The 26,982-nt window shown below is 40.1% G+C and overlaps 1 protein-coding gene across 1 annotated transcript in view; it reads left to right on the forward strand.

The window, feature by feature from the left end:
- BLTP3A (bridge-like lipid transfer protein family member 3A) overlaps positions 1–26,982 on the forward strand; it is a 77,022-nt gene that overhangs the window by 8,799 nt on the left and 41,241 nt on the right. Inside the window, exons 2-4 of the mRNA XM_002697198.7 lie at positions 12,248–12,410; positions 12,511–12,549; positions 13,291–13,382. Of these exons, the coding sequence (XP_002697244.2) occupies positions 12,248–12,410; positions 12,511–12,549; positions 13,291–13,382 (294 nt within the window). The remainder of the gene's footprint in view (positions 1–12,247; positions 12,411–12,510; positions 12,550–13,290; positions 13,383–26,982) is intronic.

Genomic DNA, 26,982 nt, shown 5'->3' on the forward strand with positions numbered 1-26,982 from the left:
TCAACAGAGGTTGATATGATAGAAGAGGCTTGGCAGTGTATTGAAGGATATCCCTTGCTTGCAGGTGGAGCTGGCTGTGGCTCCTAAGTCCTCAGAACCCTCAAGAGAGGTTCCTCTGCCTCTGTGAGGAAGGTTTCTTGCAGGAGAGTTGGCTATTCAGATGCAGGTGGAGCCTCAGCCACTCTCAGATATGGAGCCTGGTCTCCCCTACCGCTAGCCCCAGACCCTGGGCTGTCTTTGAGGACTCTGATTCTGAAACCATTTATTCATTAATTCTTTCCAGAAGCACTCAGAGACAAATGAGACAAGATTCCTGCTCAGAGTCTTACCTGCCTATAGAAACAAATAGGCCTGTAAACCCTGGGCCCAGTAAAGCCTTCAGAAGTATCCGTGGAGCCAGCAGGGCACAGACAGGGGCAGAAGGGTGATGCCAGGCAGAGGCTGAGAAGCAACAGGTGGTTTTAGGAGACTATATGTCGTTCTGCATCGTGCAGTGTGGGTTAAAGGAATACAGCTAGAAGGATATTGGCTAAGTCATAGAGGCCTGAATACTATGCCAAAGCATCTGGACGGGGCTCATCGTCTTCTCTGTTGCCGTTGACCTGGGTTTGAGGGACCTAGAGTTTCTCTTCTCCACACTTCTCTAACTCTTGACTTTGTTTAAAGTCACAGAGATGGTTTAGTGTAGGCAAGACCGCAAGTATTTGAGCCAGACTGCTCTGTGACTGTGGACAAATTATTTAACCTTTCCACACTTAGGTTTCCTTATGTATAAATTGGAGACAGTGGCTGTCTTTTATGTCATGAAGTCATTGAGAGAAATTAATTAAGAATGTATAAGATAGTGCTTAGGACAGTGCCTGGAATAGAGTAAGAAATTAAATGTTAGCTATTACTTTAAAAATAATTTTTGTTCTCAGAGAAATATCTTTTTTATTTTCTCATACCGTATTTTATTATAACAGCTTTTAGACAGAGCTTTCAGAATATACTTAATCTCTTTCGTTCCCTCTCTCCTTTTAAAAAACCTGGCACTTACTAATGATTGCAGATGGGAAGTGTGTACCTTCTAACCTCAGCTTCACAGCTTACATTTATTTTTGTGTTTACAGATGACACTCTTAAACCTGGTTTAACATGTTTGGATAATCAGACACATAACTGATTTGCAATGTGTGAAAGAATATGGATAGATTGTTGGATATACCCCTTAGTTCATGTCACTTATTTGGCAATTGTCATTTATTTGCTTCTTGTTAATATCAGTAGACATTAATTGAACATTCTTATCCTGGGTTTTGAGTTAGACAGAGATCTAAATGATACAGTTCCAGCTCTTGAGGAGCTCATAGTCCTCCCTAGAGACCTTTGTTTGTATTTTAAGCTCTTCATTGTGTCTTCCACAGTTACTTTATTTGGTTTGAACCTACTAACCCATAGTTGAATGTGCTGCTTATCTTAGGTGTGGTGATGTGTGTGCGTGTGCACGCGTGCACTCAGTTGTGTCCGACTCTTTGTGACTCCTGGATTGTAGCCCAACAGGCTCCTCCATCCATGGGATTTTCCAAGCAAGAATACTACAGTGAGCTTCCATTTCCTACTCCAGGGGATCTTCCCGACCCAGGGATCGAACCCACGTCTCTTGCATCTCCTGCATTGGCAGGCGGATTCTTTACCACTCGCGCCGCCTGGGAAGCTATCTTAGGGTGTTTATTAAATGATCTCTGTAGGGGAAACTACTCAAAGGTTTTGACAGGGCTTTTCTTCCACCATCAGATGTGAAAGAAATCACTTTGAGCAGTCTATGCCTGTTAAAATAAGCATATATTTTGGTCAAAATTAGGGCCAGTTGTGCTTAAAAAGTAAGGACACCCTCAGTGTATGGTGTGGTTTTCCTTTTTCCTTAGTTTCTCCTTGGGCAGTTTTAAAAACTTAGATAATCTGCCTGCTATACTTCTCTAAATAGCTGTTTAAGGCTTTACCACAAAGAAATAACTGTTCTCATTCAATAGTGAATAATCAACAATGCCCGTTAGTGGAATAGGCCTTCCTTTTCTGATCGTTAGCAAGTACACTTTCACTTTGGTTAAACCAAGAGCCTGTGTAGGTTTTGAAATTAGAAATACAATATTCATTAATTCCTACTCTTGATTTAAGTTTGAAAATTGTCATGACATGGAAGTAAAGGAAATTAAGGGGAGTATGTTAGGATGACAAAGGTTTCTAACAAAGTGAGACACGCCAAGACTTAAGTCACGAGGTGTATTATCTTCAAGACCAGTGTAGGGGAAAGAACCTGGGACCCAGTCTCTATGGGGACTAAGTGGTTGAAGAACTAATTGAGAGGGCAGAGGGCACTATCTCTGAGTTACAGTTGGTGAAGATCCCCCCATCTCAGTCCTAATTCTAGAATGATCAGTTAGAGTATGTTGGGACTTCCATGATGGTCCAGTGGTTAAGACTGCATGCTTTCAATGCAGGGGGTGTGAGTTTGATCCCTCATCAGGGAACTGTGATCCTGCATGCACATAACATGGCCTAAAAAAAAGCATTTTTTAAAAAAAGGTATGTAGAAAAGATGATGAATAAGAAATTGCAGCTGTATTCTAGGTGGTGGTCAATCTGTTAACAGGCAGTTAGATGAGGAATCGACAGGTAGCATGTCTTACTTTGCTAGTGGGCCCGTTTGCTGTTGTGTTAGTCACTCAGTCGTATCTGACTCTTGCGACCCCGTGGACTGAAGCCCACTAGACGCGTCTCTCCATGGGATTCTCCAGGCAAGAATACTGAAGGGGGTTACCATTCCCTTCTGCAGGGGATCTTCCCAACCCAGAAGCCGAACCCAGGTTTTCTGCATTGCCGGCGGATTCTTTACCGGCTGAGACACTAGGGAAGCCCCAGTAGGCCAATTTACAAATATTCAATTCTAGAAGAAAAGTGGATCAAACCAGATCCAGTTATTAGTGTTTCAGCTAAACAAGACTAGCAAGGCTTCAGGCTTAGAGTAGGGAATTAGAATGTTCATCAGGACTGTTGTTAGGAATTAAGGAAGGAGAGCCTCTCTAGAATGTCCAGAATTCTGGGATGGGAATTAGGGTACATAGGAGTGCTTCAAATGACCAAGCTACCCTTGGTATAAGGAGATTTGGACTATTGGTTATAACTGTTGAGAGTATGAATCAGTATCATGTCTGTGATAGGAAATTTGGCAATATCTGTCAAAATGTAGACTCTGCAGTTTCACGTCTATGAATTCATCCTACAGAAGGAATCAAACAAGTGAAAAAGGCTATTTAATGAAATGAATATAAATCAGTAGGAATTTTATTAAATAAATTATAGTGTATCTATACAGAGGCATCGTTTATAGATTAACTCTAATTATTAAAAAATTTTTTTAAAATCTGACATTATAAAATGCCCAAGGCATTCACTGAAGAAAGAAGCAATTTTAGTAGAATATATATATATAGTAATTGTCTATCTGCATATATAACTACTATCTATTGTTTAGTCTCTAAGAAAGCCCAGCTGCCATTCTATAGTGGAAACTGTTATTTTTTCTTACAGTTTTTTTATATTGCTTTACAATTTTATGACAAGCATTTCACCAGCAGACCAAGAAGATAACTTATCTATTACTCTTTGCTGCCCTGCTCTGAGAGGGTGTGTTTGTGCACATCCAGTCATATGTGTTTTTGGTGACTCACATCATGGTTGCCTCTTGGGGAGAACATAATGAGAGCTAGCAGAAGAGCTACTTCTAACAATATAGGAGTATCTTATATCGACCAAAGCCTCCCTCTTGTAACAATTATGAACTCAAGGTAGTATATAAAAAGCAACTACTCGAAGACCTTGGAGACTGACAAAATGAGGCAGAAACTGACAGGAAACTTGAAAGATATGGATTGTACTAGGTAAGATTCTCATTTCTATAGCTTTTTTGCCTGAGGACACTCTGGTGGGTGATGGTTAGCACCCACTCAAGCAAAAGTCTGCAGTCATACAGTCTTACTTGGGGAGTCAGAGGATGAAATTCAGGGCTATAAGAGAGACTGGAAAATGAAAGGATACATCTTAGAAAGAAGTGAACAAGGAAGGAGAAACCCTAAAATCTGCTTTAATCCTTGACATGCATGGGGGAAGAGACTCCATGGAGCTTGGAAAAGGCGATGGTTGAAAGCTGAAAAAGTTGAGCTGAAATTCAGCTTCATCCACTACAGAAAGGACAGAGTTTGGAGTATGAATCTAGCCCAAATTGATTGACCAACAAAACAAAATTCTTCGGAGGGAAATTGGCAGAATCCAGAATCTCCATAATGTCTAGTATACAATAATAACTGAATGGCTCTGTGACTCATTGTCCAGAGAAGGCAGTCAGTAGAAATTACCCCAAGATGACTCAGATGTTGAAATTACCACATAGGACTTTAAAGGAAACTTGGTAGTAATAAATGAACAAATGGAGACTCTCCCCAGAGAAATGGATTATATATATATATATATATATATACACACACACAAATATAAAATCTAGGACTTAAAAGTACAATATCTGAAATAAAAAGCTTATTCTCAGCAGCAGGTTGGAGGTGGCTAAATAAATGGTCAGTGAACTTGAAAACAGAGGAATAGAAATTATCTACTCTGAAGAACAGAAAAGATTGAAAAACAAAAACAGAGCATCGGTGACTATGGAACAATATTAAAATATATGTACTTGGAGTCCAGGGGCTCCCCAGTTGTTCTGATACGTGAATCAGAGAAAAGCAATCCCAGTTATTTCATGAATAGATTTCTAGTGTGCAGAATATGTGAACTTAATAAAATGCTTTCTGTTTTATAACACTAAGAGTGATTTATTATGCTGCAGTAGATAACTAAAACAAGACAAGTTTTCTTTGAAGAAATAATGACTGACAACTAAATAAAAGAACAAGTAACCAAGTTAAAAATGGGCAAAGTGTCTGAATAGATATTTCTTTAAGATACGCAAATGGCCACAAACACACAAAAAGATATTCAACATCATGAGACCATCAAGGAAATGGAAATCAGAACTGCAATGGCTTCTAGGATGGCTATAATAAAAAAAAGATAATAACAAGTGATGATGAGGATATGGGGAAGTTAGAACTCTCAAATACTGCTGATAGGATTGCAAAATTGTGAAGCCACTTTGAAAAACAATGTAGCAGTTACTTAAAAAGTAAAGCAGTTACCATTTGAACCAGCATTTCTCCTAAGTGTATATATAAAAGAAATAAAGTTGTTAAGTCCACACAAAAACTTGTACTTGCATTTTCATAGTAGCATTATTCATAGTACTCCATAAGTGGAAATAACCCACATGTCTGTCAACTGATAATGGAGAAACAAAATGTGATATATTCAAAAATGGAATATTCTTGGCTATATTAAAAAATAAAGGACAAAGTGCTGATTCATGTTACAACATGGATGAACTTTGATAACAATACACTAAGTGAAAGAAGCTAGTCACAAGAGACCACATATTTTACGATTCCATTAATATTAAGTGTCCAGAATAAGCAAATTTATAGAGACAGAAAGTAGAATGACAGTTGTCTAGCTTTGGGAGGCAAGGGGAGATTAGGAATGATAGCTGCAGCCTATGTTTTTGTTTTCGTTTTTCTTTGGGGGGTAGTGAAAATGTTCTAAAATTGATTAAGCTTATGGTTTTGCATCTATGTGAATATACTTAAAAACAGTACATTTTAAATAGATACTGCAGGTTTTTGTTTTTTTTTTCCACTTGCAAATTATAGGCTTGGACTAAGAGAGTATTTAAGATGCCCTTCTAGTTCTGAAATTCTGTGACTCTCCAAATCTAAGAATTGTCACTTCCCAACATTGTGGTCCATTTTCATAAAGATGTCTGGGAGCCTTTGTCTGCTGTCTCTTCAGCAAATTGCAGTGCTCTGGGAGAAATGAAACTTGATCCAAGTCTGTTTTTCCATCTTGATTTCATCTTAGCCTCTATGCTTTGTAACAGTAACAGATGGCCAGAAAATGTTTTCCCACATTCTTGAAGTACAATAAATAGCAGGCTTCCATTAGCCTTTTCAGCCACCCTTGGACTCAGTGATATCATTGTGGATAAGGAGCACAATACTGAATGAAATTTGTGCCAGGGATTGTTGGATACTTTGAGATTAGATCTCAGGTCAGTGGTTTCCTTGGTTGAGCAGACCTCCACAAACCTCCCTGACAATGACTGGACCCATGGATCATCTTTTTACCTATTCTTTGTTATTATGATAAACTACAGGCAAAATCAGTTGAGAAATTCTTACTGCATTTTTAAGAAGCAGTTAGGTAATATCTATTTTTTTGTTGTTTCCTTAAAGTTAATTGATAAAAAGCAAAACAAATGTGTCTCATTATCACTATTACGGGAGAACAGCCCATGCTGGTCCAGCAAACCTGCCTGTACTGTCAGCAGTCCTTAGAGCATAATTAAAGAACTCGTGGTCGTTTTGTTTGTTCAGTTTTTGATGATTACTGACTGACTTGCATATTTGATCACAGAGCTGATAGCACAGGAACCTCTGTGGTCCCTTGTCTGTGTCTTGGTAGAGACAGGGCGTTACTGCTAGAATGCTGGTGACTTAGCTCTGGGCATACCTAAGGAAGAATTTATTAATCTGACTGAGTTGGTGAAGTGCAGAAACGTCTTTGATGGAGGTACACTGTAACTTTATCCCTTTCTCCCCCCACAAAAAATTTTTTTTTCTTCTTATACAGGTTAACCAGCTAAACAGCCGTGGTAGTTTGTAAAAAGGGAAAGGATGTCCTCTTACCATTTCTGAGATACCTTATAAATTTATTTTGTGCCAGATGTGTTTTGAAGGAATATATTACTAAGCCAAGATGTTAGTAGAAGAAAGTCCAGTGAGCAGAGCTGGGTTCATGCTCTGCCTCTTCCTGCCCTGTTTACCTTGGGCAAATGACTTTATATCTGAACCTCATGTTCTTTTTCTTTAAAATGGGGATAATGATGCATATTTCATATGGGGTATTGGGAAGACTAATTGAGATAATGTTCCTTTTCAGAGTGCTTGGTACAAAGTAAACTGTACTTAAGAAAATGTTTTAAGGCTTGAAAAAAAATGAAAAATGACATTTATTTTTTATAGAGCTGTAGATAAGGTTGAACTTCCCAGGTGCTTTGGTGGTAAAGAATCTGCTTACCAGTGCAGAAACACTAGAGACATGGGTTCTATCCCTGGGTCGGGAAGAGCCTGGACAGTAGGAAATGGCAACCCAGTCCAGTATTCTTGCCTGGGAAATTCCGTGGACACAGGAGCCTGGCAGGCTACAGTCAGGGAGTTACAAAGAGTCAAACATGACTGAGCAGCTGAGCACACAAATAAGATTAGGTTTTGCATAGATACATGGTACCTGTTTAGTATAGGCACCCTGAGAATGTCAGTGCTAACAAGCAGTGTAACTTATTCTTGTCTGTGTTTGTTTCGTTTTATTTGAAGTATGTTCCTCTTTTCAGAGAGAAACATACTTGAAAAAGTTTCTGTCACTTTTCTTGAAAATAGCTTTTTATCAGATGCAAAATTAGCTTATCGTAGTGATTCTCAGCCTTTCCTCCCTGCTCCTGTGTATTAAAGGGATCCTTACCCTGTCTCGCTCCTGCCATGATTCTTAGCTGAGGTGGGGAGGTGGGGGTCTTATCAGAGTCTGTGCAGACGAGAGAGGAAACATACAGCCCTCAAAATTAATTTTATATCTTCAAAAATTATCTTGAGGATTAATTCTTCTGAAGGGTGCCCGCCCCCATTTAAGCTGAGGTGGCTTCCCTGAATACTTGGAGTAGAGGAAGGGTGCTGGAAGGAAATGACTGTAATACCTTATTTAACACAAAAGGGGCTTGAAAAAGAAAGCCACCTGGTACTTCGGGGTTCTAGGTAAATAACGTTGAGTTCTGTTTTCTGCTTTTCCTCCCGTCTTTCTGGGTTGTGGGTTTGTGCTGTGTCTTTACTTTTAGTTGTTTTACGTCGTGAAAGTACTTTGAGTTGTTCTCTTTTTCTCTTTCACAGCCAGTCCTGTTTCCTCGTAGGTGGCCATGCTTTATAGGAAAAGAGGAATTCTCTTTCCCTCTGTGGCAAGTTAGTGTTCAGAGAACAGGAGTCATTATAGAAAACTTATTTTTTTAGTTCAGAGAATAATATAGATTCATACTCAGTAACTGTTGATTAATTTTTTTTTTTTACGAATTAAAATCAGTAAAAGTATGTGTAAAGGTCTAGGATTTTATTTCACCCTGTTTAGATGCTAATAGCCCACTGCAGTTCGTGGTTGCTGGCAGAGCACAAGACTCCTGGGTCAGAGAGAAAGGACTTTATTAGTCATGGCCTGCAAGCAGTGTAAAGATAGGTTTGCGCTGGTTCCCCTTGTGCCCCGCAGGTCCCACGGGAGGGGTATGAGCGGGCCCAGACGGAGGCCTGTATATGTGCTATGGCAGTGGGACCCTGAGTTTGGGGAATCCATTGCTTTCGTAGTACATAGTAAGCAAGCCCGTTCTTCGTACTGGAGAGGAACACTGCATCATCCCTCAAAGCTGCTCTTTCTAACACAGCCCTGAGAAGTGGCTTGGGTAAGGAGTGGTCAGGGTCATGTGTTTTGTGTTTTTCTTACCCAGCAAGACGTAGGAATGTGAGAGACCCATGGAGGAGTAGCTCTCCCAACAGTACGTATGTGCAGTATATCACTGATAGAAATCTTAGGTAGATTTATTGTCAAATATTTGCCATACAGAAAGGTATAGAGAGTAATATAATGAAGCGCCATGCAGTTACCTCCCAACTGGAGAAATAAGCGTTGACCATACAGGTGGCACTTCCTGTGGACCCCTCCCCATGTCCCACAGGCAAGCACTTTCCAGAATTTGCTGTTGTCATGCCAGTGCATTTCTATATGTCTCTTAATATCATACAGTACTGTGTGTTTTTAAACTTCTAATTTTTTTTACTATCATTTAAAAAACTGTTACAGAGCCCTTTTACATAGTACCATGTTAGTCACCGTAGAAGAAAAGTGTAGAGATAAAACTCTTGCCAGTCATGATTTTAGGGTTCAAGGGAAACCAGAAACACTGAAACACAGCTTAGTAAAACGGAAAGAATATGTGTGGGAAAAAAGTTGGTAAATAACATATAACTCAATAAATTCAACTATTAGCATCTGATATGTGCAAGGGCTAAGTATAGTTACAGATGGAGGGAGAAGTGAAATTCATTATTGGTGAGAAAAGAGTGACTGTGAGAGGCAACAGCAGTGAGAACTTACACCGGTGAGATTCATCAGACAGGTTGTCGTACAGGAGCCGGGGTTGTGCTGTGAGGAACGGGCCTGAAGCCGATCCAGCCAACAGATGAGAGAAGGGAGCTAGGAGTAGTCAGTCAACGGGGCAGTTGGCTACAAGGTGTGTAGGAACGCCGGCATTCTGTCAGGTGACCATGTTATCAGGAGGGGCGGCTAACACTCCGCCCCTGACCTCACTGGGCTTAACACGGAATTGCACAGCAGTGGTTACATACGGAAAAATTAGAGAATGCCCAAGACCCTCTCTGATGGTGACCTAAATGTGTGTTACAGATTCTAGGGATGTAGAAGGTAGGACTTTAACATGAGGTTTAAACATTGAAGTAGTTAAGGAAAGAAGGTCTCAGTGAGAAGTCAGGGTTGAGTCTTTGAATTTAACATGAAGTTTAACATTGAAGCAGTTAAGGAAAGAAGGTCTCAGTGAGAAGTCAGAGTTGAGTCTTCAATGACAAATCATGATGAAGGTGCTCCAGGAAGAGGGGTGAGTGGCAAGAGCATAGTCGCAAGGGCTGGAGACAGCGTGTGTGGGGAAATTAACAGGATGACACTGGTCAGGCTCTTGGCCCAGGCTCTCACCCTCTCTCACCCCACGCTCTCACCCCAGGCTCTCACCCCCCTCACCCCTCTCACCCCAGGCTCTCACCCCCCTCACCCCTCTCACCCCAGGCTCTCACCCCCCTCACTCCTCTCACCCCAGGCTCTCACCCCCCTCACCCCTCTCACCCCAGGCTCTCACCCCCCTCACCCCCTCTCACCCCTCTCACCCCAGGCTCTCGCCCCCTCACCGCACGCTCTCACCCCTCTCACCCCATGTGCTGTCAACAGTGACTCCGCAGGGCTGTGTAACAGCTGAGGTCACTTACGGTGCTGCGCATGCATGTCACGAGGTGCTCGCTTGGTCACGGGCTACTTGATGCAGTAGCCTGTATGAGTCTCACCGTGAAAGCCCTGGCTGCCACTGCATTGGTTCTACATTGGAGTGGCATCATAGTTACGTTATATGAAGTTATGGCTACGTTATGGTTATGTTATGGCTGCTGCTGCGTCAGCCAGGAGAGAGGCTGCATTATGGCTGCCATGCCAGTCAGGAGAGGATAAACGTGTCTGCAGTTCCTACAGCTCCTTGAGTCTTCTTCCAGCCTCTTAGCTTGTGCCTTGCCTGCCCTGGGTTCAGCGAACAGTATGAACAGCAAGACAGTTGGCATCCGGAATAGGATTGGCAATACAGTTGGTGTCGTTGGCAGGATGTTGAAGGGATTCAGTGTGTGACAGTGAGAGGACAGGCCTGTGTGAATTGTTTATGTGCAGCCCCTTGACGTGTAGTTTCCCATGGCCTGGATTCTGCTGATTGCACACTTAGGGTACAGTTCAGCAGTTTTCCTTTGTATTTCCTGCAAATGAGCAACAGGACCCAGTGGTGTGATGACATTCAGGTTGAGTCCCTTTGGCAAGGCCCTAAGTGGTTGTGTTCTTTTTCCACATCAGTAAAGGTATATGGGGTAAGGATTGGGGTTTTGCTTTACCCTACTTAACAAGCCAGTAATTAATCTGTTACTGTTTTATATCCTAACCTCATAGAATTCCCTCTTCTGTTGTTTCAAATAGAGTTTAAAAATATAATGGCTTGCTTTCTGATACCTCCTGGTCTGTTACCCTCCCTAACTCACCGCCCCCCTGCCCAACTTTTATTTGGACTATCTGTTTTTTTCATTTCTGTCTTGCTCAGTTTGGATTCCTCTCCCAAAAGTTTTTCTCAGTGTGGGGACCCATCTTAGAAAGGAGCCTTGGTGAATTCCATGAGTTTATAGGGTTAGATTGCTTCGTCTCATTTGGACCTTTGGCCCAAAACCCCTTCAGCTTCCATTGCTTTTCTCAAATTGGCCCACGTTGCTCTTCACGGAGTACTTGGTCATCTTGGGGTGCTTCTGTTCTCTGATTTCTCTGATGTCCTGTTGTTTTCCTCTTTGATGATCTGCACAACTGCTTATAGCACTCATGTCTTGTGGCTGTTAATGTTTTTTCCCCTCCTGCTTGTATATGGGGTTTATGAGGATGCTTTATCTTATAGTTTTGTTTTTAATGTTATTCAAGGGCTTCCTTGGTGGCTCAGTTGGTAAAGAATGCTTGCAATCCTGGAGGCCCAGGTTTGATCCCTGGGTTAGGAAGATCCCCTGGAGAAGGAAATGGCAACCCACTCCAGTATTCTAGCCTGGGAAGTTCTATGGACAGAGGAGCCTGGCAGGCGGCAGTCCATGGGGTTGCAAGAAGAGTCAGATACAACTTACCAACTAAACCATGAGCTGTTAAGTTGCTATCTGGATGTTCTGGTTTTATATGGGAATTATGCTGCTGCTGCTGCTAAGTCGCTTCAGTCGTGTCCGACTCTGCGACCCCATAGACGGCAGCCCACCAGGCTCCCCTGTCCCTGGGATTCTCCAGGCAAGAACGCTGGAGTGGGTTGCCATTTCCTTCTCCAATGCATGAAAGGGAAAAGTCAAAGTGAAGTCGCTCAGTCATGTCCAACTCTTAGCAACCCCATGAACTGCAGCCTACCAGGCTCCTCCATCCATGGGATTTTCCAGGCAAGAGTACTGGAGTGGGGTGCAATTGCCTTCTCCAATGGGAATTATATCAAAGTCTATATTGCTGATGCTATAACAGTTTCTCCAGAATTGTTATCGTAGGTTCTTGAGTAGAAAGACGATGCGATTGTGACAGAATATGTCTCACCTAACACCTTATGCTGTCTGGAGTTAGTGTGGTTGTTAGTCCACATTTGTTCTTTAACTTTCTCATTTCTCCATATCGAGACGTGTTATTTGGTTATAATGCTCATTTGCAGGTTTCCATGGAAATAATAGCTGCTTACCATCACTCTTTTCAGGTTCACTAAAAATCTTTCCCCGGACAAAATCAATTTGAGCACCCTGAAAGGGGAGGGTCAGCTGACCAACCTGGAGCTGGATGAAGAGGTTCTACAGAATGTGCTGGAGCTCCCCACCTGGCTAGCCATCACTCGGGTCTACTGCAACAGGGCCTCGATCCGGGTGAGAATGTAGTCAGAGGGCTGCTGCTCTCTTTGGCCAGCAGGCCTGACCCCGTGAGGGCTGCCTCCCATAGCCCTGAGTCTTTGCTTTCCTCTTTCAGATCCAGTGGACAAAGCTGAAGACACACCCAATTTGCTTGGTAATGGCCTTTCTTGATTGCAAGTAATCAAATGGGGGAGGTAGGGGGTAAGGTTTTAAAGGAGCTGAGAGAAGATGGGGAGGAGTTTGATAGGCTGTCCTTTCTGGGAGTGTGGGTGCTTCCATCTGGCTTGTGAGCTCCTCCGTGAGATGGGGTGACTGTTGTCTGGGTTTTTTCTAGAACTGCTGTGCAGTAGAGCAAGTAGCTCTGAGACACAAGTCCTGAGTTGGTTTTGCTTTGAATTTTGTTTTTTTATAACAAGTTTTGCTGTCCAGCTTCTATCTTTACATTTCCTTTGGATTCCTGTTGGAGGAATTATTAGAAATTTATTCACATTGACTGTTGGGTGATTCTCAGCTAAAAGCCCTTCAGGAACTGATATATCTATCTATCTATCTATCTATATCTATATCTATATATATGTCTATATCTATATATATCTCAAGGACTGGAATCCCCAGGAATAGTAATATCTCTGTAACTTGGACTTATGTTTTCATTTTCTGCTGTGAGCTAATCCCATGCTTGTCATGGAGTTCTGCTGTTAATAGAAATGGAAGGGGGAAGATGAGGCCTCTCTTTGTATTTTAGTTAGTTTGTTCATTCGTTTGACTAACATTTATTGTTGGTCCACCGTGGACACGGCACTCAACTGGGTGCTGAAGCCCAGAGACGGATAAGACAGTCTGTGCTGTGTGCGGCTTTGTGCAGATGCTTAGGTCTCCATGGCTTTTATTTCAGTGTCTGGATAAGGTAGAGGTGGAGATGAAGACCTGTGAGGAGCCTCGGCCGCCCAATGGACAGTCTCCTATTGCCCTCGCTTCAGGACAGAGGTTAGTTGCTTTGGGTCCTATTATTTCCAATGTATCAATGGGTCCAGATCACCTTTTAATTAAAAATTAGAAACTTTTCATGATGGAAATTTTCAGACATACACTAAATAGTGTAATGAGAGAATAGTGTAATGAGCCCCCATCCACCCAAGATCTAACTTTCACAATTATCAACAATTCACTGTTCTTTTTCTACCTTTCTTCTGCCACTTTGTGAGTGTGTGTGTGTATGCACACGCTGTAATACTTGAAAGCAAATCGCAGATACCATATGATTCCATCTGTAAATACTTCTGTATTATGTGTCATTAATGAAGATTGAGAAGAAAGGAAAAGACTCCACAATACTATTATCACAATTAATAGAATTCATAGGGATTCCTTAATATCATCTAACACTTATTTCATATTTAATTTTCCCGAGTTGTCTCTAAAATATTTTTTTTGACAGTTCAGTTTGGCTGCAAAGAGCTCCACACTTTATATTTGGGGATATTGCCTTTTAAAACTCTTTAAGGGTTTCCCTGGTGGTCTGGTGGTTAAGAATCTACCTGCCAATGCAGTGGACACAGGTTTGATCCCTGGTCCAGGAAGATTCCACACGACACGGGGCAGCTTAGCCTGTGCACCATCACTACTGAAGCCCATGAGCCTAGAGCCCTTGCTGTGCAGTAATAGAAGCCACAGCATGAGAAGCCTGTGCACTGCAACTGGAGAGTGCTCCTGCTCACTGCAGCTAGAGCAAGTCCACACACAGCAGCAGAGGCCCAGCACAGCCAAAAAAACCCCAAATAAATAGCGTTTTGTTTTTTTTTTTTAAGAAAAACTTTAAAAAATAAGGCTCTCTAATTTTAAACAATCCCCAATCCCACACTCTTTTATAGGTAATTTATTCTTTGTAGAAACTGGATTATTTCTTCTAAAGAATTTCCCATATTTTGTATTTTGGCTGATTGGATCCTCGAGGTATTATTTAAGATGTTTCATTTAATTTGGTAGTTAAAGACTTGATTTGATTCATTTGTTCGTTTTCTTGGTAAGAATACTTCATGAATAGTAATAATAGGAGGCGCATAAGATTCCTTTGGTTGAGATTACCCAGTGGATTCAGATGATGTTGGCCTGACTTGTTAGTTGTGATAAGTTCCTCATCTACCTCTCACCTCGTGGTTTAGGAACCGTTGATGATAGTTGTTTGTAGATCTATTATTTCAGTGTAAGATGGAAAATAGAGATTTTATAGCTCTTTTTTCCTGTTGCATTTATTAGTTGTGATTTTCTATAGAGAAAACTTTACAGAGAACTTTCTTTCACTAACTATTAATATTTGATTACTTTGAAAAACAGTGTGTACAGGAATGTCAGGATATACTGAATTCTTTACCTTTATTTAGCAAATTTAAGATTTATAAATTGACACCCTAATAATCTCTGAAGAGATTTCTTTTGGGTGGGGAAAAGTGAAGGCAGTTTATCGTTTCAAATCCATGTACTTTTTACATCATTATTAAGGTGTAATTGAGGGAGAATAGACTGTACATATATAAAATCTACAGTTTGGTATGTTTGGGTATATGTATATGTCCATGCAACCATCAGCACAGTCAAGATAATAACCTATCCATTCCCTCAAACCTATTGTTGATCTCCCTGCCCTTTCCCCTTCCATCCCCAGGCAGTGATGTTCTGTCAGTATAGATCGGTTTGCATTTTCTATGTTTTCTAAGTGAAATCGTGGAGTATGTACTAGTTTTTAGTGGCTTCTTTTGTTCAGCATAATTATTTTGAGATTCATCCATGCTGTTGAGTTTGTCGATAGTTCATTCCTTTTATTTATTCTATTTAGTTTATTTATTTAGTATTTATAGCCGTGCTGGGTCTTTATTGCTGTGCTCTGTGGCATGTGGGATCTTCCCAGATCAGGGATCAAACCCTTGTCTCCTTCACTGATAGGCAGATTCCTTACCACTGAGCCACCAGGGAAGCCCAGTTCATTCTTTTGATTATTGAGTAACATTCCATGTGTAAGTAGATCACAACTTGTTATCTACTCACTTGTTAATGTTCATTTTATTTCCATTTTTTGGCTATTGCAAGTAATGCTGCTATAAAAATTCATATACAAGTTACTGTGAGGTCATGTGCTTTTATCTCTCTTGGCTAGGAACGGAATAGTTGGATGGAATGGTAGGTGAGGATTTAACTTTTTAACAAACCGTTGAACATTTCCTGGTTGATTTACTATTTTACATTCATTGTTCATTTTTCATGTGCTTTTACGTTCTTTACGTCCAATGTTGATGTGTTCTTATAAGATGTATTTGTTGTGTAGTGTCAAGTACACGACACCATTGCAGTCATTATTCTTTCTGACGTTCAGTTGTCCCCATCTTTGGCCAGTGAGAGCCTTTCAATATCACCTGTGTCCTTTAGACAAGATCCCAGTAATCTTTCTGTTTTTGTACAGAACAAATCAGGCTTCTCTTACTCTCTTCTTTTTTATCCTTACCTCATACCTGGAATCAGACATTCCTCCAAGGAACCTGATTCTTTTTAGTGAGAAATGTTATGAATATTTAGTTAGAGACAATAGTCTGGGAAGAATTGTATTCATTGGGTCGTCACTGCTTTAAAGCCTTTTCAGTTCTAGGGAAAAAGTATTTTTTAAGAAAGATAAAAATAATTCATGATAACATCTTGAATTTCTCAAATTGAAAAAAAGGATTTTGAGTAACTTTTTAGATTTACAATTTGCATTTTTAAAATTAATTTATTTTTAAGTGAAACAAAGATGAATATTTTTAATGACAAAGAAGATAGACATCATAAACCATTAGACACCTAACAACAAAGAAACAAAGCAAAAATCAGAAGAAATATAAGGGAAAGAAAAAATACATAATCATAGTGAGACGTGTTAACATTTTTCTGAGAATATTTTATCAAGTGCATAAAAAATAAGAATAGGAGCATCTTGAATGATGTCATTAATAATTTAAATATAATAGATTTCTATTTCTATTAATTTATATTATTTTTATATCACATACAAATATATTTAAAATTTTATATCTCATATTTCATTATTAGATGTCCATAGGACATTTAGAAAAGCTGGCAAAAAGATAAACGTTGCTAAATTTCAAAAAGTAGTAGATAGCTCATTACACACGAATGTCAGTCTAGCTATTCATGAGCAGGCTAAAATCTCTCTTTGCTTTCAGTTGTCTCTATAACTTTACCATTATAATTAAAAAAATGTAAAACACCATTACAAAAGATATGACAAAACAAAAGAAAATCATCAAAAGTGCATACCAAAGGTGTTCAATAAAGTATATGCACAAATTTTTCTAACAATAAATTCTTAAAAATTTCTAGCTTACTTAGAAACTATAATGGCTGCCATGTAATAACCTCAGATTTAACAAATACTTAGAATTTTCCACATTACACTCAAAGTGTATATATATATATATATATACACACACACATACACACACACACACATATAAAAGCCATGAACTTAAAAATAAGTTATGAATGCTAAGGGTGAAATACAAATTTGTTCTTGTCACTCCAATCAGTGTTATTTCATACATTCAATAATCTATAATAAAGCATTCTTGTTATAGTCAAAAAAAAAAAAAAAAAGTAGAATTCCTTTTTTGGTGTGTGATTCGGTTACACATATACACATATGTTATTTTGGAAATTATTTTCCATTATAGATTATCACAAGATACTGACGGTAGTTCCCTGTGCTACCTTTGTTGCTTGTTGCATATCTATTTTTTTAGATGAGAAAAATAACATTCTATTCATACTAAGTCAAACAAGTGGAATCAAAATGTCTTAAATTTTTTAGTTAGGCAAAAATTTACAAGTTTTCTAAAATATATATGTTATACGTATTATATATATAAAGGTATACAAGAACTTTTCTACTATGCTTGATAAAGGCTTGAGAAAGAATATAAAAAAAAATAAAAGGAGAGATGAAGAAACTGGAAAACAAGCTAAATGAAATGGGAGCACTGAGTATGAAGTAGAGAAGTGAAGCAAACTAGGTAAAAGTAAAAGCCCCACATATAGTCCAGTTGTTTAAACGTGGCTGCTCATTAGAGACATATCTGGAACTCTGGTGAAAAAAAGCAACAACTGGACATTGGTATTTTTCAAAAAATTCCAAGATAATTCTGGTATGCATATGAATTTTAAAAAGTATTCCAGGATCTTCTATTAAATGATAGTTTTGGTGATATAGAATTCTATTATTTTTCTGTTGACCGATCACGATACAATGGTATTGTGAGTAATCACAGTAGTGAAAGATGTTTATCAATATTCATAATCAATAGCCAGACAAAAAATAAAAGACAATTACAATTGCAAGCCATAATGGCAACATTGTTAACCTAACAATATAAAATAACTACATACAATTTGGGGGGTCAAGCAGAGTGATGTGGTAAGTGAAAATGCATACACCCACCTGTTTTCATCTGCTCAGCTGGTCTATGTCTTTTGATTAGGGCATTTAATCCATTTACATTTAAGGTAATTATCCATATATATGATCCTTTTACCATTTCCTTAATTGTTTTGGGTTTATTTTCTCTTGTTTCCTGCCTAGAGAAGTTCCTTTAGCATTTGTTGTAAAGCTGGTTTGATGCTGCTAAATTCTCTTAACTTTTGCTTGTCTGGAAGGCTTTTGATTTCTCCATCAAATCTAAAGGGGATTCTTGCTTCATAAAGTATTCTTGGTTTAGGTTCTTCCCTTTCATCATTTTTAATGTATCATGCCATTCTCTTGCTTGTAGAGTTTCTGTTCAGAATATAGCCTGATGGGAGTTCCCTTCCTTTTCCCTTGTTGCTTTTAATATTTTTTAGGGCTTCCCTGGTGGCTCAGATGTAAAGAATCCGCCTGCAATGTGGGATACCAGGGTTCTATCCCTGGGTTGGGAAGATTCCCTTGGAGGAGGGTGTGGCAACCCACTCCAGTATTCTTGCCTGGAGAATCCCCTTGGTCAGAGGAGCCTCAGGGGGTAGCAAAGAGTTGCACACGACTGAGCGACTAAGCACAGCTCTGTCTTTAATTTTTCTAAGTTTGATTATTATGTGTCTCAGTGTGTTCCTTCTTAGGTTTACCCTGCCTGAGACTGTCTGTGCTTCCTGGACTTTCTTGACTGTTTCCTTTATCATGTTAGGGAAGTTTGCAGCTATTATCTCTTCAAATATTTTCTCAGGTCCTTTCTCTTTTCTCCTTCTGGGACCCCTACAATGCAAATGTTAGTGTGTTTATTGTTGTCGCAGAGGTCTCTTAGGCTGTCTTCATTTCTTTTCATTCTTTTTTCTATATTCTGTTCTGTAGCAGTGATTTTCACCATTCTATCCCCCAGGTCATTTATCCGTTCTTGAAAGGGAAAGTTAAAATCATCCAGTCTGTGTCTAACTCTTTGCGACCCAATGGACTTTACAGTCAATAGAATTCTCCAGGCCAGAATACTGGAGTGGGTAGCCTTTCCCATCTCCAGGGGATCTTCCTAACCTAGGGATTGAACCCAGGTCTCCCGCATTGCAGGCAGATTCTTTACCAGCTGAGCCATAAGGGAAGCCCAAGAATACTGGAGTGGGTAGCCTATCCCTTCTCCAGCAGATCTTCCCGACCGAGGAATCGAACCGGGATCTCCTGCATTGAAGGCGGATTCTTTATCAGCTGAGCTATCAGGGAAGCCCTATCCATTCTTCTGTCCCAGTTATTCTGCTATGGATTCCTTCTAGTATATTATTCATCTCTGTTTGTTTGTTCTTTAGTTCTGAGTCTTTGGTAAACATTTCTTGCATCTTCTCAATCTTTGCCTCCATTCTTTTTCTGAGATCTTGAAAGATCTTCACTATCATTTTTCTGAATTCTTTTTCTGGAAGGTTGCCTATCTTCACTTCATTCAGTTGTTTTTCTTTTTTTTTTTTTTTGAAGTTGCTCAGTCGTGTCCGACTCTTTGTGACCCCATGGACTGTAGCCTACCAGGCTCCTCCATCCATGGGATTTTCCAGGCAAGAGTACTGGAGTGGGTTGCCATTTCCTTCTCCACATTCAGTTGTTTTTCTAGGGTTTTATCTTGTCCCTTCATTTGGGACATAACTTTCTGCTTTTTCATGGTGGTTAAGTTTCTGTAATGTGGTTTTTGTTTTAGTCTCTGTGGGACTGTGGTTCTTCTTGCTTCTATCTGGCTTCTGATGGAGGAGGCTAAGAGGCTTGTGTAAGCTTCCTCGGGGGAGGGATTGGTGGTGGAGAAACTGGGTCTTGCTATGGTGAGCAGGGCCTTGCTCAGTAAAGCTTTAATCCAATTATCTGCTGGTGGGTGGGATTATGCTCCCTCCTTAGTATTTTTTTGGCCTAAGGCGACCCAACCCTCTAGGTCTATGGTTGGGTGCTGGCAACCTCCAAGAGGGTATACCCCAAGGAGGACCTTCCAGGCTGGGTGCCCCCATGCCTGTGGTGAGCCCCTCCTGACCCACACCTCCTCCACAGGAGACCCTCCAACACTAGCTCCTTTCCTCTGAGTCTTGGTATGTGGAAAATTTTGTTTGTGCCCTCCAAGACTGGAGTCTCATGTTTCCCCCAGTCTTGTGGAAGTCTTGTAATCCAATCCTGCTGGCCTTCAAGATCAGATTCCCTGGGGAATCTGGGAATTGGCAGTCCCTTTAGGAATTGGCTGGGAAGCCCAACGGGTTCACAGCAGTGGGAGAGCTTCTTTGGTGTTATTGTTCTCTAGTTTGTGGGTCATCCACCCAGAGGGTATGGGATTTGATTTCATCATGATTGTGCCCCTCCTACCATCTCGCTGTGGCTTCTTGTCTTTGAATGTAGGGTATCTTTTTTGATAGTTTCCAGTGTCCTGTTGATAGTTACTCAACAGCTGGTTGTGATTTGGGTGCCCTCACAAGAGGAGAGGAGCACATATCCTTCTACTCTGCCATCTTGAACCAGAAATATTTGCATTTTTGTTCATATGCTAAATTTTGTTCTAACAACATTTTATAATAAATAATTCACTTTTTAATAGTTTCAAAAATAACAAAGACTAATATAACTACCAATAAGACTACTGAATGCAGTAGCTTTTTGTGTGTGTGAATATGTGTTTTTTATTTTTGGCCACACTGCATGGCTTACGGGATCTCAGTTCCCCAACCAAGGATTGAACTCAGGCCTTTGGCATTAAGAGTGCAGAATCCTAACCACTGGATCACCAGGGAATTCCCATGTATTTGCTTTAACCTTATGATATATTCCATTAGATATATATAGTCAAAATACTGTGTTTTAAAATTACTTGAGGGTCTTCCCTGGTGGTGCTTCCAGTGCAGGGGGCGGGGTGTGACCCCTGGTGGGGGAGCTAAGATCCCTCATGCCTCACAGCCAAAAAAACGATATAAAACAGAAGCAATATTGTAACAAATTCAATAAAGACTTAAAAAATGATCCACATTAAAAAAATCTTAAAAAAATAAATAAAATTACTTGAAATCATTCTTTGTATGGTTGGGTACCAACTTGACATACATAGGAATTCATTTTTTAGGACAGATTTTTTAGAGCAGTTTTAGGTATAAATAGTAGTACTAAGAGGAAGGAGCAGAGATTTCCCAAATACCCCCTGCTCTCAACACACGCGGAGCCTCCCCCATTATGGACCTCCGCCAACCAGAGTGGCATATTTATTATGACAGATGAACTTACACTGACACCTCATAATCACACAAAGTTCATACTTCACCTTGAGGTTCACCCTTGGTGGGACATTCTGTAGGCTTGGACACGTGTATAGTGACATGCATGCACTGTTACAGTATCGTACAGTGTATTTTCACTGCCCTAAAAATCCTCTGTGCTCCACTTAGTCATCCTTCTCCCTGCTCCAACCCCTGGCAACCACTGGTCTTTTCACTATTCCATAGTTTTTCCTTTTCCATGATGATTCCATCTCTTTAGATTGCCTTCTTTCACTTAATAATATGCATTTAAGTTTCCTCCATGTCTTTTTATGACTCTGTGGCTCATTTCTTTTTAGTGCTGAAAAATATTTCATTGTCTGGATGTACCACAGTTTATCCATTTAATAGTTACAGCATCTTGGTTGTTTGTTGCCAAATTTTGGCAATTATGAATAAAACTGCTATAAATGTCCATGTGTGGACTTTAACTTTTAAATTCCTTTGAGTGTATATAAAGGAGCATGATTGCTGGATCATATGATAAGAGTATGGTTCAGTTTTGGAAGAAACCACAGAATTGTCTTCCCAAAGTGACTTACTATTTTACATTATTACTAGCAGCGAATGAGAGTTCCTGCTGTTCCATGTCCTTGTCAGCATTTGGATTAGTAATTAATGAAAGTCGCTCAGTCGTGTCTGACTCTTTGCGACCCCATGGACGCATGGGGTAGCTTGCTAGGCTTCTCTGTCCATGGAATTCTCCGCATTTAGTGTTGTCAGCAGTTTGGGTTTTGGTCATTCTAATAGGTGTGTAGTGGAATCTCACTGTTGTTCTCATTTCCGTTTCCCTAATAACATATGATGTAAAGCTTATAAGACATATGCTTCTTTGCCATCTGTCCGTCTTTCATAAGGTATCTATGAAGGTCTTTGGCCCATGTTTTAATTGGGTTGTCTTTTTATTGTTGACTTTTAACAGTTCTTTGTGTATTTCAGATAACAGTCTTTTATCAGATGTGTCTTTTTGCAGATATATTCTAGTCTATGAGTGGTCTTATTCTCTTGACATTGTCTTTCACAGAGCAGATTTTGAAACTTTAATGAAGTCCAGTGTAGCTGTTATTTCTTTCATGAATTGTGCCTTTGGTGTTGTATCTAAAATGTAATTGCTATACCCAGTACCATCTAGGTTTTCTCTTATGCTATCTTCTAAGAGTTTTATATCAGTTTGTTTTAAATTTGTAAAATGTTTTTAATTTACTTTTTAAACTATGTAAAATTACACAGTTTCAAAGTTAAAACTATAAAAAAGGTATGTTATATGTACGTATGTTGTCCCTACTCCATTTTTTACACAAAATGTAACAGACCATAAACACTTGACACATTGCCTTTTTCTTTTAAAAGTATATCCTGGAGATCACTTCATAGATGTATATAAGGAGATGCTTCTTATTCCTTTTTGTACCTGCAAAATACTCAGTATATTTTATAGAGGCATCATAGTTTATGTAGCAAGTTCTCTATTAATTAGTTCAGTTCAGTCACTCAGTCGTGTCTGACTCTTTGCGATCCCATGGACTGAAGCACGCCAGGCCTCCCTGTCCATCACCAACTCCTGGAGTTTACTCAGATTCATGTCCATTGAGTTGGTGATGCCATCCAACCATCTCATTCTCTGTCATCCTCTTCTCCTGTCTTCAGTCTTTCCCAAAATCAGGGTCTTTCCCAGTGAGTCAGTTCTTTGTATCAGGTGGCCAAAGTATTGGAGTTTTAGCTTCAACATCAGTCCTTCCAATGAACACTCAGGACTGATCTCCTTTAGGATGGACTGGTTGGATCTGCTTGCAGTCCAAGGGACTCTCAAGAGTCTTCTCCAACACCACAGTTCAAAAGCATCAATTCTTTGACACTCAGCTTTCTTTATAATCCAACTCTCACATTCATACATGACTATTGGAAAAACCATAGCCTTGACTAGACAGACCTTTGTTGGCAAAGTAATGTCTCTGCTTTTTAATATGGTGTCTAGGTTGGTCATAACTTTCCTTCCAAGGAGTAAGCATCTTTTAATTTCATGGCTGCAATCACCATCTGCAGTGATTTTGGAGCCCCCAAAACTAAAATCAGCCACTGTTTCCACTGTTTCCCCATCTATTTGCCATGTGGTGATGGACTGGATGCCATGATCTTAGTTTTCTGAATGTTGAGCTTTAAGCCAACTTTTTCACTCTCCTCTTCCACTTTCATCAAGAGGCTCTTTAGTTCTTCTTCACTTTCTGCCATAAGGGTGGTGTCATCTGCATATCTGAGGTTATTGATACTTCTCCCAGCAATCTTGATTCCAGCTTGTGCTTCATCCAGTCGAGTGTTTCTCATGATGTACTCTGCATATAAGTTAAATAAGCAGGGTGACAATATACAGCCTTGACGTTCTCCTTTTCCTATTTGGAACCAGTCTGTTGTTCCATGTCCAGTTCTAACTGTTGCTTCCTGACTTGCATACAGGTTTCTCAAGAGGCAGGTCAGGTGGTCTGGTATTCCCATCTCTTTCAGAATTTTGAACAGTTTGTGGTGATCCACACAGTCAAAGGCTTTGGCATAGTCAATAAAGCAGAAATAGATGTTTTTCTGGAACTCTCTTGCTTTTTCAATAATCCAGCGGATGTTGGCAATTTGATCTCTGGTTCCTCTGCCTTTTTTATAACCAGCTTGAACATCTGGAAGTTCACGGTTCATGTATTGCTGAAGCCTGGCTTGGAGAATTTTGAGCATTACTTTACTAGCATGTGAGATGAGTGCAATTATGCAGTAGTTTGAGCATTCTTTGGCATTGCCTTTCTTTGGGATTGGAATGAAAACTGCCCTTTTCCAGTCCTGTGGCCACTGCTGAGTTTTCCAAATTTGCTGGCATATTGAGTGCAGCACTTTCACAGTATCACCTTTTAGGATTTGAAATAGCTCAGCTGAAATTCCATCACCTCCACTAGCTTTGTTTGTAGTGATACTTCCTAAGGACCACTTGACTTCACAATCCAGGATGTCTGGCTGTAGGGGAATGATCATACCATCATGATTATCTGTGCCATTAAGATCTTTTTTATACAGTTCTTCTGTGTATTCTTGCCACCTCTTCTTAATATCTTCTGCTTCTGTTAGGTCCATACTGTTTCTGTCTTTTATTGAGCCCATCTTTGCATGAAATGTTCCTTGGTATCTCTAATTTTCTTGAAGAGATCTCTGGTATTTCCAATTCTCTTGTTTTCCTCTATTTCTTTGCATTGATCACTGAAGAAGGCTTTCTTATCTCTCCTTGCTATTCTTTGGAATTCTGCATTCAAGTGGATATATCTTTCCTTTTCTCCTTTGCTTTTTGCTTCTCTCCTTTTCACAGTTATTTGAAAGGCCTCCTGAGACAGCCATTTTGCTTTTTTGCATTTCTGTTTTTTGGGGGATTGTCTTGATCCCTGTCTCCTGTACAGTGTCACGAACCTCCATCCATAGTTCATCAGGCACTCTATCAGATCTAGGCCCTTAAATCTATTTCTCACTTCCACTGTATAATCATAAGGGATTTGATTTAGGTCATACCTGAATGGTCTAGTGGTTTTCCCTACTTTCTTCAATTTCAGTCTGAATTTGGCAATGAGGAGTTCGTGATCTGAGCCACAGTCAGCTTCCGGTCTTGTCTTTGCTAACTGTATAGAGCTTCTCCGTCTTTGGCTGCAAAGAATATAATCAGTCTGATTTCAGTGTTGGCCATCTGGTGATGTCCATGTATAGATTCTTCTCTCGTGTTGTTGGAAGAAGGAGTTTGCTATGACCAGTGCATTCTCTTGGCAAAACTCTATTAGCCTTTGCCCTGCTTCATTCTGTACTCCAAGGCCAAATTTGCGTGTTACTCCAGGTGTTTCTTGACTTCCTACTTTTGCATTCCAGTCCCCTATAATGAAAGGGACATCTTTTTTGGGTGTTAGTTCTAGAAGGTCTTGTGGGTCTTCATAGAACCATTTAACTTCAGCTTCTTCAGTGTTACTGGTTGGGGCATAGACTTGGATTACTGTGATATTGAACGGTTTGCCTTGAAAACAAACAGAGATCATTCTGTTGTTTTTGAGATTGCATCCAAGTACTGCATTTCAAACTCTTGTTGACTATAATGACTACTCCATTTCGTCTAAGGGGTTCTTGCCCAGAGTAGTAGATATAATGGTCATGTGAATTAAATTCACCCATTCCCATCCATTTTAGTTCACTGATTCCTAAAATGTCAATGTTTACTCTTGCCATCTCCTGTTTGACCACTTCCAATTTGCCTTGATTCATAGACCTAACATTCCAGGTTCCTATGCAGTATTGCTCTTTACAGCATCAGACTTTCCTTCTATCACCAGTCACGTCCACAGCTGAGTGTTGTTTTTGCTTTGGCTCTGTCTCTTCATTCTTTCTGGAGTTATTTCTCCACTGATCTCCAGTAGCATACTGGACACCCACCAACCTGGGGAGTTCATCTTTCAGCGTTCTATCTTTTTGCCTTTTCATACTGTTTTAAGCCTTAGGCAACCATAAATGTACTTTCTGTATTTATTCTGATCATTTTGTATAGATGGAATAGTACATTATGTGGTCATTTGAGATTGGTGTCTTTCTCTTAACATAATGTTTTCAAGGTTCAGCTATGTTGTAGCATATATGAGTACTTTATTCCTTTTATGGCTGAACAACATTCTATTGTATGGATATACCACATTTTACTTATCCATTCATCAGTTGGTAGACATTTGATTTGTTTCCACTCTTTTTGCTAGCATATTTTAGAATATACTCCTGGGAGAGGGACTGCTAGGTCAAAGGGAAAATGCATTTGATAGACATTGCTAAATTTCCCTTTGTAAGGATTTTATAGTTTTGTGTTACCGCCAGCAATGTTTTGAGTTCTTGTTTTCTGGAAAACTTTGTTGTTATTGTTCAGTCACTCAGTCATGTCCGACTCTTTTTGACCCCATGGACCGCAGCATGCCAGGCTTTCCTGTCCTTCACTATCTCCTGGAGTTTGCTCAAACTCATGTCCATTGAGTTGGTGATGCCATCCAACCATCTCATCCTCTGTCATCCCCTTCTCCTCCTGTCCTCAATCTTTCCCAGCATCAGGGTCTTTTCCAATGAGTTGGCTCTTCCCATCATGTGGCCAAAGTTTTGGAGCTTCAGCTTCAGCATCATTCCTTTCAGTGGATATTCAAGGTTGATTTCCTTTAGGATTGATTGGTTTGATCTCCTTGAAAGGTCCAGGAACCTTGCCAACGGACAGTAATGTCAAACTTTAGGATTTTTGCCTAATCTAAAGATGACACATGGTATTTCTCTGTGGTTTCTTGGTCAAGTATATTGAGGTACATGGACAGGGAGGCCTGGCGTGCTGCAGACCAAGAATTGGACACGACTGAGTGACTGCACTGAACTGATTGAGGTACATAAATCATAAATGTGCAGCTTAGTGATTCTTTACAGTTAACACATCAAAAGTAGACCACTTCCAGAATCCCAAAAGCCTGCTGGGCCCTTCCTAGTCATACCCACCTCAAGGATAACTTTATCCTCATTTTTAATACCATACGTTCAGTTCAGTTCAGTTGCTCAGTCGTGTCCGACTCCTTGCGACCCCATGAATTGCAGCACGCCAGGCCTCCCTGTCTATCACCAACTCCTGGAGTTCACCCAAACTCATGTGCATCGAGTCGGTGATGCCATCCAGCCATCTCATCCTCTGTCGTCCACTTTTCCTCCTGCCCCCAATCCCTCCCAGCATCAGTCTTTTCCAATGAGTCAACTCTTTGCATGAGGTGGCCAAAGTACTGGAGTTTCAGCTTTAGCATCATTC

Source organism: Bos taurus, chromosome 23 (genome assembly GCF_002263795.3).
Source record: "Bos taurus isolate L1 Dominette 01449 registration number 42190680 breed Hereford chromosome 23, ARS-UCD2.0, whole genome shotgun sequence".
Taxonomy (NCBI): domain Eukaryota; kingdom Metazoa; phylum Chordata; class Mammalia; order Artiodactyla; family Bovidae; genus Bos; species Bos taurus.